Source organism: Lathyrus oleraceus, chromosome 3 (assembly GCF_024323335.1).
Source record: "Lathyrus oleraceus cultivar Zhongwan6 chromosome 3, CAAS_Psat_ZW6_1.0, whole genome shotgun sequence".
Lineage (NCBI taxonomy): Eukaryota > Viridiplantae > Streptophyta > Magnoliopsida > Fabales > Fabaceae > Lathyrus > Lathyrus oleraceus.
The window spans coordinates 239,817,571-239,831,307 of record NC_066581.1 but is presented as its reverse complement, the minus strand read 5'-3'; the positions used below and the strand labels follow the sequence as shown (position 1 = coordinate 239,831,307).

At 33.9% G+C, this 13,737-nt stretch overlaps 1 protein-coding gene and 2 non-coding genes across 3 annotated transcripts; 1 reads left to right on the top strand and 2 right to left on the bottom strand.

The window, feature by feature from the left end:
- Nucleotides 1–3,441: 3,441 nt before the first annotated feature.
- Nucleotides 3,442–3,524, bottom strand: TRNAL-UAA (transfer RNA leucine (anticodon UAA)). The gene has a single exon. It is a non-coding gene; the product is annotated as a tRNA-Leu (tRNA).
- Nucleotides 3,525–6,919: 3,395 nt separating this feature from the next.
- Nucleotides 6,920–7,001, bottom strand: TRNAL-UAA (transfer RNA leucine (anticodon UAA)). Its single transcript has one exon. It is a non-coding gene; the product is annotated as a tRNA-Leu (tRNA).
- A 2,831-nt stretch (nt 7,002–9,832) lies between these two features.
- LOC127126590 (germin-like protein subfamily 1 member 7) lies at nt 9,833–10,936 on the top strand. The gene is made up of 2 exons (XM_051055543.1): nt 9,833–10,058; nt 10,145–10,936. The coding sequence occupies exons 1-2, from the start codon at nt 9,941–9,943 to the stop codon at nt 10,690–10,692; spliced, it is 666 nt and encodes a 221-aa protein (XP_050911500.1). The 5' UTR covers nt 9,833–9,940; the 3' UTR covers nt 10,693–10,936.
- Nucleotides 10,937–13,737: the final 2,801 nt, after the last annotated feature.

Genomic DNA, 13,737 nt, shown 5'->3' with positions numbered 1-13,737 from the left:
ATGGTTACCAGATTGCCATTGATCAACATACCAGCTGAAATTTGTCAAGACCGTGTGCAAATAAAGTAACATAAGGGAAAATTCAGCAATGATGAATGTTTTAGAACCAAGTGTCACCTTGAGGTGGTGACTTCTGATGTGTGTGGACCGATGCAAGTTGATTCCATCGGTGACAATATATATTTTATCACACTAATTGATGATGATAATATAAAACCATGGGCGTACATAATCAAGAGAAAGGATGAGGTACTTAAAGTGTTTAAGAAGTTCGAGTCCATGGTTGAAAGGAAAAGCGGTAAGAAAATCAAAGTTCTCAAAACGGATGGTGGAGGAAAATATGTCTCAAATGAATTTGGTAGGTATTTTGATTAAAAGGGCATAGTACATAAGGTAGTACCGCCTTATATATCACAATAAAATAGTGGTCCCAAATGGAAGAATCCCTCGATCATGAACATGGTGAGAAGAATTTTGAAAGGGAAGAACTTGCTGAAAGATTTATGAGGAGAAGCAGTATCCAGAGCTGCATATTCGTTGAATACATTTCCAACAAAGAAACTTAAGAGTTTTCGGTTCGGTAGCATATCAGCGTGTGCCGAGATACCTTAGAAAAAAGTTGGGTGATAATGGAGAATTGATGATTCTTATAGGGTATCACTCTACCGGTGGTTACAAAATATTTGATACAACAAATAAAAGGATGATGATTAGTAGGGATGTCATTTTTGGCAAAATAAAAGAGTTGCAGTAGAGTGCAACCGATTGATATAATATGTCAACCAGTTACACTAATAAGAAATGTGTTCATGCAGTGCTAGAAGGTACAAAACCAGCACCCATTGAAGACCAAATGAAAGAAAATGTTAGAAGATCATCCAAGCAAAAAAGTTTTGAATTTGGTGAAAAAGAAAATTATATAAAAATAACTTGATGTAAAAATGATTTCTATAGCTTTATTTTTTATGTAGTATAAACTAATTGGGAAAAAAACATTACTGGTTGTGGGGTTCGAACACGAAGCCAAGCATCATCCCCCTCGTTCTCTCTCTCTCTCTCTCTCTCTCTCTCTCTCTCTACCCCTTGTAGTTCTAAGTTTCAACAGTAAACATATATATTTGTGTTGGTACTGCAGCTAGTAGAGAATAATTGTTATGGAATTATAGGGTTGGCCATCTCATCTTTAGAGATCTCAATCTTTTGCAAAGGAAAAGATCGTTACCAGATTTCCATTGATCAACATACCAGCTGAAATTTGTCAAGACCGTGTGCAAACAAAGTAACATAAGGGAAAATTCAGCAATGATGAATGTTTTAGAACCAAGTGTCACCTTGAGGTGGTGTATTCTAATGTGTGTAGACCGATGCAAGTTGATTCCATTGGTGACAGTATATATTTTATCACACTAATCTATGATCATAGTATAAAACCATGGGCGTACAAAATCAAGAGAAAGGATGAGGTACTTAAAGTGTTTAAGAAGTTCAAGTCCATGGTTGAAAGGAAAAGCGGTCACAAAATCAAAGTTCTCAAAACGGATGGTGGAGGAAAATATGTCTCATAGGAATTTGGTAGGTTCTTTTATTAAAAGGGCATAGTACATAAGGTAGTACTGCCTTAAATATCACAATAAAATAGTGTTTCCAAATGGAAGAATCACTCGATCATTAACATGGTGAGAAGAATTTTGAAAGGGAAGAACTTGCTGAAAGATTTATGAGGAGAAGCAGTGTCCAGAGTAACATATTTGTTGAATACATTTCCAACAAAGAAACTTTAGAGTTTTCGGTTCGGTAGCATATCAGCGTGTGCCGGGAAAGCTTAGAAAGAAGTTAGGTGATACTGGAGAATTGGTGATTCTTATAGGGTATCACTCTACCGGTGGTTAAAAAATATTTGATACAACAAATAGAAGGATCATGATTAGTAATGATGTAATTTTCGACGAAATAAAAGAGTTGCAGTAGAGTGCAACCGATTGTTATAATATGTCAACCAGTTACACAAATAAGAAATGCGTTCATGCAGTGCTGGAAGGTACAAAACCAGCCCCCATTGAAGACCAAATGAATGAAAATGTTAGATGATCATCCAAGCAAAAAAGTTTTGAATTTGGTGAGAAAGAAAATTATATAAAAATAACTTGATGTAAAAATGATTTCTATAACTTTATTTTTTATGTAGTATAAACTAATTGGGAAAAAAATATTGCTGGCTGTGGGGTTCGAACACGAAGCCAAGCATCACCCCCCTCCTTCTCTCTCTCTCTCTCTCTCTCTCTCTCTCTCTCTCTCTCTCTCTCTCTCTCTCTTCTCTCTCTCTCTCCCCCCTTGTAGTTCTATATATATTTGTGTTGGTACTGCAGCTAGTGGAGAATAATTGTTATGTAATTATAGGGTTGGCCATCTCATCTTTAAAGATCTCAACGTTTTGCAAAGGAAAAAAATGGTTACCAGATTGCCATTGATCAACATACCAGTTGAAATTTGTCAAGACCGTGTGCAAACAAAGTAACATAAGGGAAAATTCAGCAATGATGAATGTTTTCGAACCAAGTGTCACCTTGAGGTGGTGTATTATGATGCGTGTGGACTGATGCAAGTTGATTCCATTAGTGACAATATATATTTTATCACACTGATTGATGATCATAGTATAAAACCATGGGCGTACATAATCAAGAGAAATGATGAGGTACTTAAAGTGTTTAAGAAGTTCGAGTCCATGGTTGAAAGGAAAAGCAGTCACAAAATCAAAGTTCTCAAAACGGATGGTGGAGGAAAATATGTCTCAAATGATTTTGGCAGGTCTTTTGATTAAAAGGGCATAGTACATAAGGTAGTACCGCCTTATATATCACAATAAAATAGTGTTTCCAAATGGAAGAATCACTCGATCATGAACATGGTGAGAAGAATTTTGAAAGGGAAGAACTTGCTGAAAGATTTATGAGGAGAAGCAGTCTCCAGAGCTGCATATTTGTTGAATACATTTCCAACAAAGGAACTTGAGAGTTTTCGGTTCGGTAGCATATCAGCGTGTGCCGAGATAGCTTAGAAAGAAGTTGGGTGATATTGGAGATATTATGATTCTTATAGGGTATCACTCTAGCGGTGCTACAAAATATTTGATACAACAAATAGAAGGATCATGATTAGTAGGGATACCATTTTTTACGAAATAAAAGAGTTGCAGTAGAGTGCAACCGATTGTTATAATATTCCAACCAATTACACTAATAAGAAATGCGTTAATGCAGTGCTAGAACGTACAAAACCAGCCCCCATTGAAGACCAAATGAAAGAAAATGTTAGAAGATCATCCAAGCAAAAAAGTTTTGAATTTGGTGAGAAAGAAAATTATATAAAAATAACTTGATGTAAAAAATATTTTTATAACTTTATTTTTTATGTAGTATAAACTAATTGGGAAAAAAACATTGCTGGCTGTGGGGTTTGAACCCACGCGCACTTATGTGCAGAAGATCTTAAGTCTTCCCCCTTAACCTCTCGGGCAAACCAGCTTGTTGTTATTTTTTCAGATACAATAATTAATCAAACAAATTTTCACTTAGATTAAAATTTATGAGAAATCTAGAACTAAGAAGAAGCTTATAACCAATCCCATTCTTACAAAATCAAAAAACCGTAACGCAGAAAAGTTCCTTACTCCGCATCGAATCAAATCACACGATTTCACATTCATTCATCTTCAACGGTGGAACATTTGGAATCAATTTTCGGCACAGAGAAAGATAGAGTGAATTGTCCATTCTACTTCAAGATCGAAGCATGCAGACATAACGATCAATGCTCCAGGCTCCACACAAAGCCATGCATAATCTCTCTCTCTCTCTCTCTCTCTCTCTCTCTCTCTCTCTCCCCGAGTGTTCAACGGATATGGCAGGAAGGAAATATTGGTTTGTTACAATTAATCTTTTCATGAAGAACAAAGTAAAGTTCTTAGGTGATACCACTCTAGCGGTTGAAGGGATCAGTGATGTATCGATCAAGAGAATGAATGGTGGAAATTCTTTGATAAAGGATGTATTGTATATCCCCAAAATAAAATATAATCTTCTAAGTATTGGCCAATTTCTTGGGAAGGATTAGAATATTCATATGGAGAACAAGATGTTATGCGTTATGTAGCAAACAAAGTTTTTGTCCCAAAAGTTTCTATGGCTCCCAATAGAACTTTCAAAGTTGAGTTGAAGGTTATGGAGCATATGTGTCATGCAATTGCAGCTAGTAGAGAATAATTGTTATAGCATTATAGGGTTTGCCATCTCAACTTTAGAGATATCAATATCTTGAAAAGGAAAAAGATTGTTTCCAGATTGCCATTAATCAACATACTAGCTGAAATTTGTCAAGACTGTGTGCAAACGAAGCAACGTAAGGGAAAATTCAGCAAGGATGCATGTTTTAGAACCAAGGTCACCTTGAGGTGGTGTATTCTGATGTGTGTGGACCGATGCAAGTTGATTCCATTGGTGACAAAAGATGTTTTATCACAATCATTGATGATCATAGTATAAACCCATGGACGTACGTAATCAAGAGAAAGGATGAGGTACTTAAAATGTTTAAGAAGTTCAAATCCATGGTTGAAAGGAAAAGCGGTCACAAAATCAAAGTTCTCAAAACGGATGGTGGAGGAAAATATGTCTCAAATGAATTTGGTAGGTTTTTTGATTAAAAAGGCATAGTACATAAGGTAGTACCACCTTATATATCACAATAAAATAGTGTTTCCAAATGGAAGAATCACTCGATCATGAACATGGTGAGAAGAATTTTGAAAGGGAAGAACTTGCTGAAAGAGTTATGAGGAGAAGCAGTGTTCAGAGCTGCATATTTGTTGAATACATTTCCAACAAAGAAACTTGAGAGTTTTCGGTTCGATAGCATATCAACGTGTGCCGAGATAGCTTAGAAAGAAGTTGGGTGATAATGGAGAATTGATGATTCTTATAGGGTATCACTCTACCGGTGGTTACAAAATATTTGATACAGTAATTGGTGCAAACAAATGAAGGTGTTTTTAGGTTATCAAGATGTTCTTGAAGTGATCAAGAATGGTGTTACTCCACTTGTAGAAGGTATAACGGATGCACAAAGGTCTAGGCATAAGGAAGAGAAGATGAAATGTTACAAGACGTTGTTTTTGCTCAATTAATGTATTGCTCCAGATAATTTCGAGAAAGCAGGTGATTGCACAACATCGAAGAAAGCTTGGAAAATCTAGGAGAAAACTTATGCAGGAGATGACAAGGAAAATATGGTGAGGTTACAAACTCACAAGAGGCATCTCGAGTTGATTCAAATGGAAGAGAAGGAAACAATTTATTAATTTACAATGAGAATTACAAGATTTGTAAACAAAGTGAAGGCATGTGGATAAACGATCATAGTGTAGTATATTGTTGCTAAAGGCTTAGGTTCTTTGACATTAATATTTGACAATGTAGTGGTTGCGATGGAGGAATAGAATGATCTTACAACGATGATCAATGAGGAGTTACAGAGCTTTCTTGATGCACATGAGCAAAAAATGGAAGAAAAAAGGTTGATAAGAAAAAGGCTGAGATCGCTTTGCAAGCCCGTTTCAATGATCGAAACAAGAAGGTGAAGGGAAAGTGGAATATGAAAAAAGGTTAAGGTAAATTTCAAAATTTTGGTGGAAGAGAATCCAAAAGTTCCAAAAATTTAACATTCCAAAAGGGTGAAAATAATGGCAATATGGTTGTTGGATCAAACAAATCTAGAGGTGGAAATATAAGAGGTAGAGGATAAAAAAGGATGGTTGACAAGTCCAGTGTGCAATGCTTTAATTGTCAAAAGCTTTGTCATTTTGCAGGAGAGTGCAATGCCAACAAGAAAGAACCTCAAGTTGCATGATAAGAGTTTGATGATGAGAGCACACTCTTGGTTATAATGACAGAAGGAGAATGTATCATCAAAAGGTGGCATATAGCATCAGTAGTTTGACAAACACTGTAGAACCAAAGTGTAACCGTTTGTAGTTTTATGCCAAGCGGTTACATGCTAAAGAAAATGTAATGGTGACTCTGAAAGAAGCAGTGCAATGCAATTGATCAATAGTATTTGGACTCCGAGTGTTCAACGCATATCACGGGTATGAAATATTGGTTTGTTACAATCAATTGTATCATGAAGAACAAAGTAAAGTTCAAGTCCATGGTTGAAAGGAAAAGCGGTCACAAAATCAAAGTTCTCAAAACGGATGGTGGAGGAAAATATGTCTCAAATGAATTTGGTAGGTTTTTTGATTAAAAGGGCATAGTACATAAGGTAGTACCGCCTTATATATCACAATAAAATAGTGTTTCCAAATGGAAGATCACTCGATCATGAACATGGTGAGAAGAATTTTGAAAGGGAAGAACTTGCTGAAAGAGTTATGAGGAGAAGCAGTGTTCAGAGCTGCATATTTGTTGAATACATTTCCAACAAAGAAACTTGAGAGTTTTGAGTTCGGTAGCATATCAGAGTGTGCCGAGATAGCTTTGAAAGAAGTTGGGTGATATTAGAGAATTGGGGATTCTTATAGGGTATCACTCTACCGGTGGTTACAAAATATTTGATACAACAAATAGAAGGATCATGATTAGTAGGGATGTCATTTTCGACGAAATAAAAGAGTTGCAGTATAGTGCAACCGATTGTTATGATATGTCAACCAGTTACACTAATAAGAAATGCTTTCATGCAGTGTTGGAAGGTACATAACCAACCCCCATTGAAGACCAAATGAAAGAAAATGTTAGAAGATCATCAAAGCAAAAAAGTTTTGAATTTTGTGAGAAAGAAAATTATATAAAAAAAACTTGTTGTAAAAAAGATGTTTATAACTTTATTTTTTATGTAGTATAAACCAAATAGGAAAAAAAATTGCTGGCTGTGGGGTTCGAACCCACGCGCACTTATGTGCAGAAGATCTTAAGTCTCCCCCTTAACCTCTCGGGCAAACCAGCTTGTTGTTATTTTGTCACATACAATAATTAATCAAACACATTTTCACTTTGATTAAATTTTATGAGCAATCTAGAACTAAGAAGAAACTTATAACCAATCCCATTCTTACAAAATCAAAAAACCGTAACGCAGAAAAATTCCTTACTCTGCATCAAATCAAATCAAACGATTTTACATTCATTCATCTTCAACGGTGGAACATTTGGAATCAATTTTCGGCACAGAGAAAGATAGAGTGAATTTTCCATTCTACTTCAAGTTCGAAGCATGCAGACATAATGATCAATGCTCCAGGCTCCACACAAAGCCATGCATCATCTCTCTCTCACTCTCTCTCTCTCTCTCTCTCTCTCTCCGAGTGTTCAACGCATATGACAGGAAGGAAATATTGGTTTGTTACAATTAATCTTTTCATGAAGAACAAAGTAAAGTTCGTAGGTGATACCACTCTAGCGGTTGAAGGGATCAGTGATGTATCGATCAAGAGAATGAATGGTGGAAATTCTTTGATAAAGGATGTATTGTATATCCCCAAAATAAAGTGTAATCTTCTAAGTATTGGCCAATTTCTTGGGAAGGATTAGAATATTCATATGCAGAACAAGATGTTATGCGTTATGGATGCAAACAAAGTTTTTGTCCCAAAAGTTTCTATGGCTCCCAATAGAACTTTCAAAGTTGAGTTGAAGGTTATGGAGCATAGGTGTCATGCAATTGCAACTAGTAGAGAATAATTGTTATGGCATTATAGGGTTGGCAATCTCAACTTTAGAGATCTCAACGTCTTGAAAAGGAAAAAGATGGTTACCAGATTGCCATTGATCAATATACTAGCTGAAATTTGTCAAGACTGTGTGCAAACGAAGCAACATAAGGAAAAATTCAGCAAGGATGCATGTTTTAGAACCAAGGTCACCTTGAGGTGGTGTATTCTGATGTGTGTGGACCGATGCAAGTTGATTCCATTGGTGACAATAGATATTTTATCACACTCATTGATGATCATAGTATAAAACCATGGGCGTACGTAATCAAGAGAAGGGATGAGGTACTTAAAGTGTTTAAGAAGTTCAAGTCCATGGTTGAAAGGAAAAGTGGTCACAAAATCAAAGTTCTCAAAAATGGATGGTGGAGGAAAATATGTCTCAAATGAATTTGATAGGTTTTGTGATCAAAATGGCATAGTACATAAGGTAGTACCACCTTATATATCACAATAAAATAGTGTTTCCAAATGGAAGAATCGCTCCATCATGAACATGGTGAGAAGAATGTTGAAAGGGAAGAACTTGCTGAAAGAGTTATGAGGAGAAGCAGTGTCCAGAGCTGCATATTTGTGGAATACATTTCCAACAAATAAGCTTGAAAGTATTACACAAGAGGAAACATAGTCTGGATTTATACCGAATCTGAGTCACTTGAGAGTTTGTGGTTCGGTATCATATCAGCATGTGCTGGGATAACTTAGAAAGAAGTTGGGTGATAATGGAGAATTGATGATTCTTATAGGGTATCACTATACTTATGGTTACAAAATATTTGATGCAACAAATAGAAGGATTAAGATTAGTAAGGTTGTCATTGTCGACGAAATAGAAGAGTTGTGGTAGAGTGCAACCGATTGTTAAAATATGTTAACCAATTGCACTAATAAGAAATGCGTTCATGCAGTGTTGGAAGATACAGAACCAACCCCCGTTGAAGACCAGATGGAAGAAAATGTTACAAGATCATCAAAGCAAAAAAGTTTTGAATTTGGTGAGAAAGAAAATTATAAAAAAACTTGAAGTAGAAAATAATTTTATAAAATAATTTTTAATGTAGTATACAATAATTGATAAAAAAATGTTGTTGGCTATGGGGTTCAAACCCACGTACACTTCTGTATGCATATCTTATAGCTTATGCCTTAATCTCTGCAAGTGAGGTTCTAAATAAAGAACCTATAGACTATAAGGAAGTTATGAGGAGTCAAAATAAGACTGCAATCAATATGGCAAAGAATTCGATAGCACATGGACGAAGCAAACACATCAAATAAGGTTTCATTATCTTCGAGAGAAAGTTGCAAAAGGGAAGTTGAATCTTGAACACTGCAAAAATGAGAGTCATATTGCAGACATCATGACGAAAGGAGTGCAGGTCGAAGTGTTCAGGAAGTTAAGATTTATGATGAATGTAGATAGGTTAGGCATAACAAATTAGGTGGTGTGTTGAATGGTAATTTCTTGTGTCGGAGAAGGTTGTTCGACAGAGAGAAGGAAGTGTCGAAACATTTATGTCAAAATGTCGAAGCAGGTTGCTCGACAAAGATTTAGACTTGGACTTATTTTATAATTTTAGCTGAATTAGGTTAATTAGAGTTTTTGCTTAGAGAGCAAGCAAACACAACCTATAAATAGAGAGTAACCCATTTTAAATGAAGAAATATTAATTTTGAAATAAACTATTAAAGTAAAATAAAAAATGAAACATATCCTTAATTAATTATTATTTTGTTGACACAGTAAAATCAGAAATGGTCTTTCTACCCAATTGCTAAAAAATATTCCACATTCCACCAACTGTTGTTGACAATAGATGGTGTGTTAATTTAAAATCAAAAGGTAAATTTGCTGAAGATAATGCATAGATAATCAAGTCGTTAGTTGTTTATTTACTGGGAAACTTTGAAATGGTCTTTCAATTATTCCTTGTGTTGGGACGAATGTGAAACAATTATTATAAAAATTATGTCTAAGGAAGTAAGACAAAGTCTATTATACTGATCTTAATTTGATTTATGAAGAATGATTCATTATCTAATACTAAATTAATTACGGTAAACTTCAATTGCAACCCACTTCAACGTTTCAACCTTATAAATACCAAGATTTACATGCAACAAAAATCAATTCTCACAAGCAAACAATAATTTACATAAAAAGTGAGTTGCAAAATGAAGGTCCTTTACTTCCTTGTTACCATCTTGGCTTTGGCATCTTCTCCTTCCTTTGCTTATGACCCTAGTCCTCTCCAAGACTTTTGTGTTGCAATTCAAGATCCCAAAGATGCTGGTATTTATATATTCTTCATAAATCTTTTTTTAATTAGCTTGTGTTAAGAATTTACTCTATTCTAACTATATCTTGATGATTTGTAGTATTTGTGAATGGAAAGTTCTGTAAAGACCCTGCGTTAGTTAAAGCTGAAGATTTCTTCGAACATGTTAATCCTGGAAATACCTCAAACGCATTAGGCTCTCAAGTGACTGCAGTCACTGTAGATCAACTATTCGGACTAAACACACTCGGCATATCTTTGGCTCGCATTGATTTTGCACCTAAGGGTTTAAATCCACCCCACACTCACCCTCGAGGCACTGAGATCCTTATAGTTCTTGAAGGCACCCTTTATGTTGGATTTGTCACTTCCAATCAAGATAAAAATCGTCTCTTCACCAAAGTGCTCAACAAGGGTGATGTATTTGTGTTTCCTATCGGTCTCATCCACTTTCAACTAAATGTGGGATATGGTAATGCCGTTGCAATTGCTGGACTTAGCAGTCAAAATCCAGGAGTTATTACTATTGCAAATGCGTTGTTCAAATCTAATCCCCCTATTTCTGACGAGGTTCTTACCAAAGCTTTTCAAGTAGATAAGAGCATCATTGATTATCTTCAAAAGCAGTCTTGGTACGACAACAACTAATTCGAGAACATAATAAATCAATTTATTCAGTATGGATAATTGATTTATGGTCTTCAATCACATCCTGCAATCAACCTTCCCTACTTTCTTCTTCTTATTATTGTTAATAAATAAAATGTATTGTCTTTTATTTGAACATGTGGTTATTTTATTTTGAGTTTCATTTGGTTCAATAATAGATTGTTTTGAGGATTTTTGTAAGCTAATAATTTTCTATCCCAATGGTGATCATTATTTTGAATTATTAATGACTCTTATCCGACTATAAGTTAAACTACATACTAACAATAATTTATTTTTACCATTTTGATTTAGTTTTTAGAAAATTCGTTACGAATATTAATATTATAATTTTCACAATAATTTATTTCCATGAGAATAAGAAATAATACTCAAATCTTTTCTTAATAAATGAGATGATACATGAAGTTGAAGTCCTGAGTATTTACCCTATACATGTTTACTTTTCTTTGAACATGAGTGTGGATGCTCATGTTTTGGAAGATTTTCAGGAAATAGTTATGATTTGAGACATTGTGACTGCCTTTTGAGATTATTAACTTTTGATTCAATATATCTTCTTAATGTACATCAACAAGTACACGGTACATACCTATCATTATAGTAACGCATTTTCCAAATTTTTCAGAGGTGAGGACGACTTTCATAAGTATCATGGCATCATAAATGCTACAAATTGTTTTAGCAATGTGTTTTTCATAGATTTGAAGCATGTGAGTTCAATGATAAAGATCCGTATATTCTTCGATATTCATAACAACATTTGGAAATTGAATGGATAGTTGAAAAATGAAAGAAATACTTAGCTTGAAATCGGTAAGAAATAAGCTTGTGTGTGAACATGTGAATTTTAAAAAATAAAGTCTCATACTACAATTTAGTAGTGCTTATATACAATAGATTGGCCTCTTATGGTGTGTCCCAAAAGTATTCAATTTTAGTAATTGAATAAGTAAGAACTAGGATGTTTTGTCTTGGTCGTGCCGTGGTTGATTGTCTGCCTTGCACAATTTTGGATAGTGATGCAAAACTTCTTAAAGAGAGCAACCTAGTTTACGACTTGACCCAATAATTTCTTATGTGCCAGATTTCCAAAATCGAAAAACAAGAATCATAATACCTTTTCAAACTGACATGGCTATCGAAGAAATTATTAGTACTTCTGATGTTGCCTCTTATAAGCCATTCAAGTTTGAGGGATGTCATTTTAAATGTTAGAAACCAAAAATATGTTTTTTCTTAACCATCAAAAAGTTTGTCAACTTTTTGACCGATAACATTTCTGTCGTTCTTTATGGATCAAATGCGCAAATTAACGACAAGTAATATGTGGATTTAGATGGAATTGTTATTTCTGATTAATCTAAATTTGCTGCACAAATTAAAGAAAAGGATTTACAATTTAGGAAAGAAATCAATTCATGGAAAGAGAATGATTATCTATGTAAAAAATATATTCTTAATGGATTCGCAAAATGTAACCGGACCTAACACTTAGTAGACTTGTCTCTTGGTTGCAAATCAATTGGCTATATTAGTTTATAAAAGAAACTAAAACCTGATGGAACAATTGATAAATACAAAGCTCACCTTATGGCCAAAGCTTTAAGACAAAGACAAAATATAGATTTCTTCGATACTTTTTCTATGGTCACTAGAACTTTCATCGATTAGGACTCGAATTGAGAATGACTTTTATTACTTCTATTTATAAATTAATAGTATACTAAATGAATGTTAAAAACTTCTTTTAAATGGTGACTTAGAAGAAGAAACATATATGGACCAATTGGATGTGTTTGTGATTCATGGATAAGAAAACAAGGTATGTAAGTTAGATAAGTCTAATATGGTCTAAAATAGGCACCAAAGCAAAGGTATGAAAACATTGATAATTTAATAATATCAAATGGGTAGAAAGTGATTGAAAGTTACAAATGTGAAAAATTATAATTTGCATTATCATATGTCTCTATGAAGACAAATTACTCATATTTAGATCAAACATTCGGTCTGTGAATATTGTGAAATCACTGTTGTGCAACAACTTTGATATGAAAGACCTTGGAGAAGTCAATGTTATTATTACAATCAAGTCACTTTATCTAGATGAATTACTCATATTTAGATCAAACATCGATGTTATGAATGTTGTGAAATCACTATTGTGCAACAACTTTGATATGAAAGACCTTGGAGAAGTCAATTGGATTCTTGGAATCAAGATTACTAGATCCGAGAAGGGAATATATTCTGATCAATATCACTGTGTGGAGAAGATTTTAAATATATATAATTACTTTGATTGTAAATTTGCCTGTATACACCATATGATCCTATTGTAAAATGATTTAAGAACACTGGTGATACTGTGAGACAAACTAAGTATGTGAGCATCATTGACAGTCATAAGTATACCATTGATTGTACTATACCTAACATGGATAATTTGAATAACTTTTTCCGCAAGGATATATTAATTTTTATTACATTTGGATTATATTTTTATAGGAAAAATGTCAAGTAAGATGTCTCGAAAGTTGTTGAGGACATACTGGCTATGTGTTTCTCTACTACTTTTTTTATGGAAAGGTTGATTTTGGTTCATTAGATTCTATGATAGATTCCAGATTTTATGATTTAGTGACGGTTGATTTTTTCAATATTTTATAAATTTGTGTTTAAAAGATTTTGGTTAGGAAATGGACAATATTTAGAATCATAATGAAAAACTTAGTTGGATTTAAATTGATAGAAAATATTTAATTGGATATGCTTTGAAGAAAATATTTGGTTTAATCCAAGATTTTCGTGATGAGGATTTCCAAGGATATTGATTGAGGATTTAATTAAACAAATATTGCATGAATTAGTCAATTAGATTTGTTTAATTACAAGATTTTGGTTTTCATTTAATGATAAGATTTCCAATTTCTATTAAAGATGATTTATAGTTAGTTTATATTTTGGAGGAATTTTTATTTTGTATTCTTTACTTGAGAGTTTGGATTAGTAGTTTGTTTA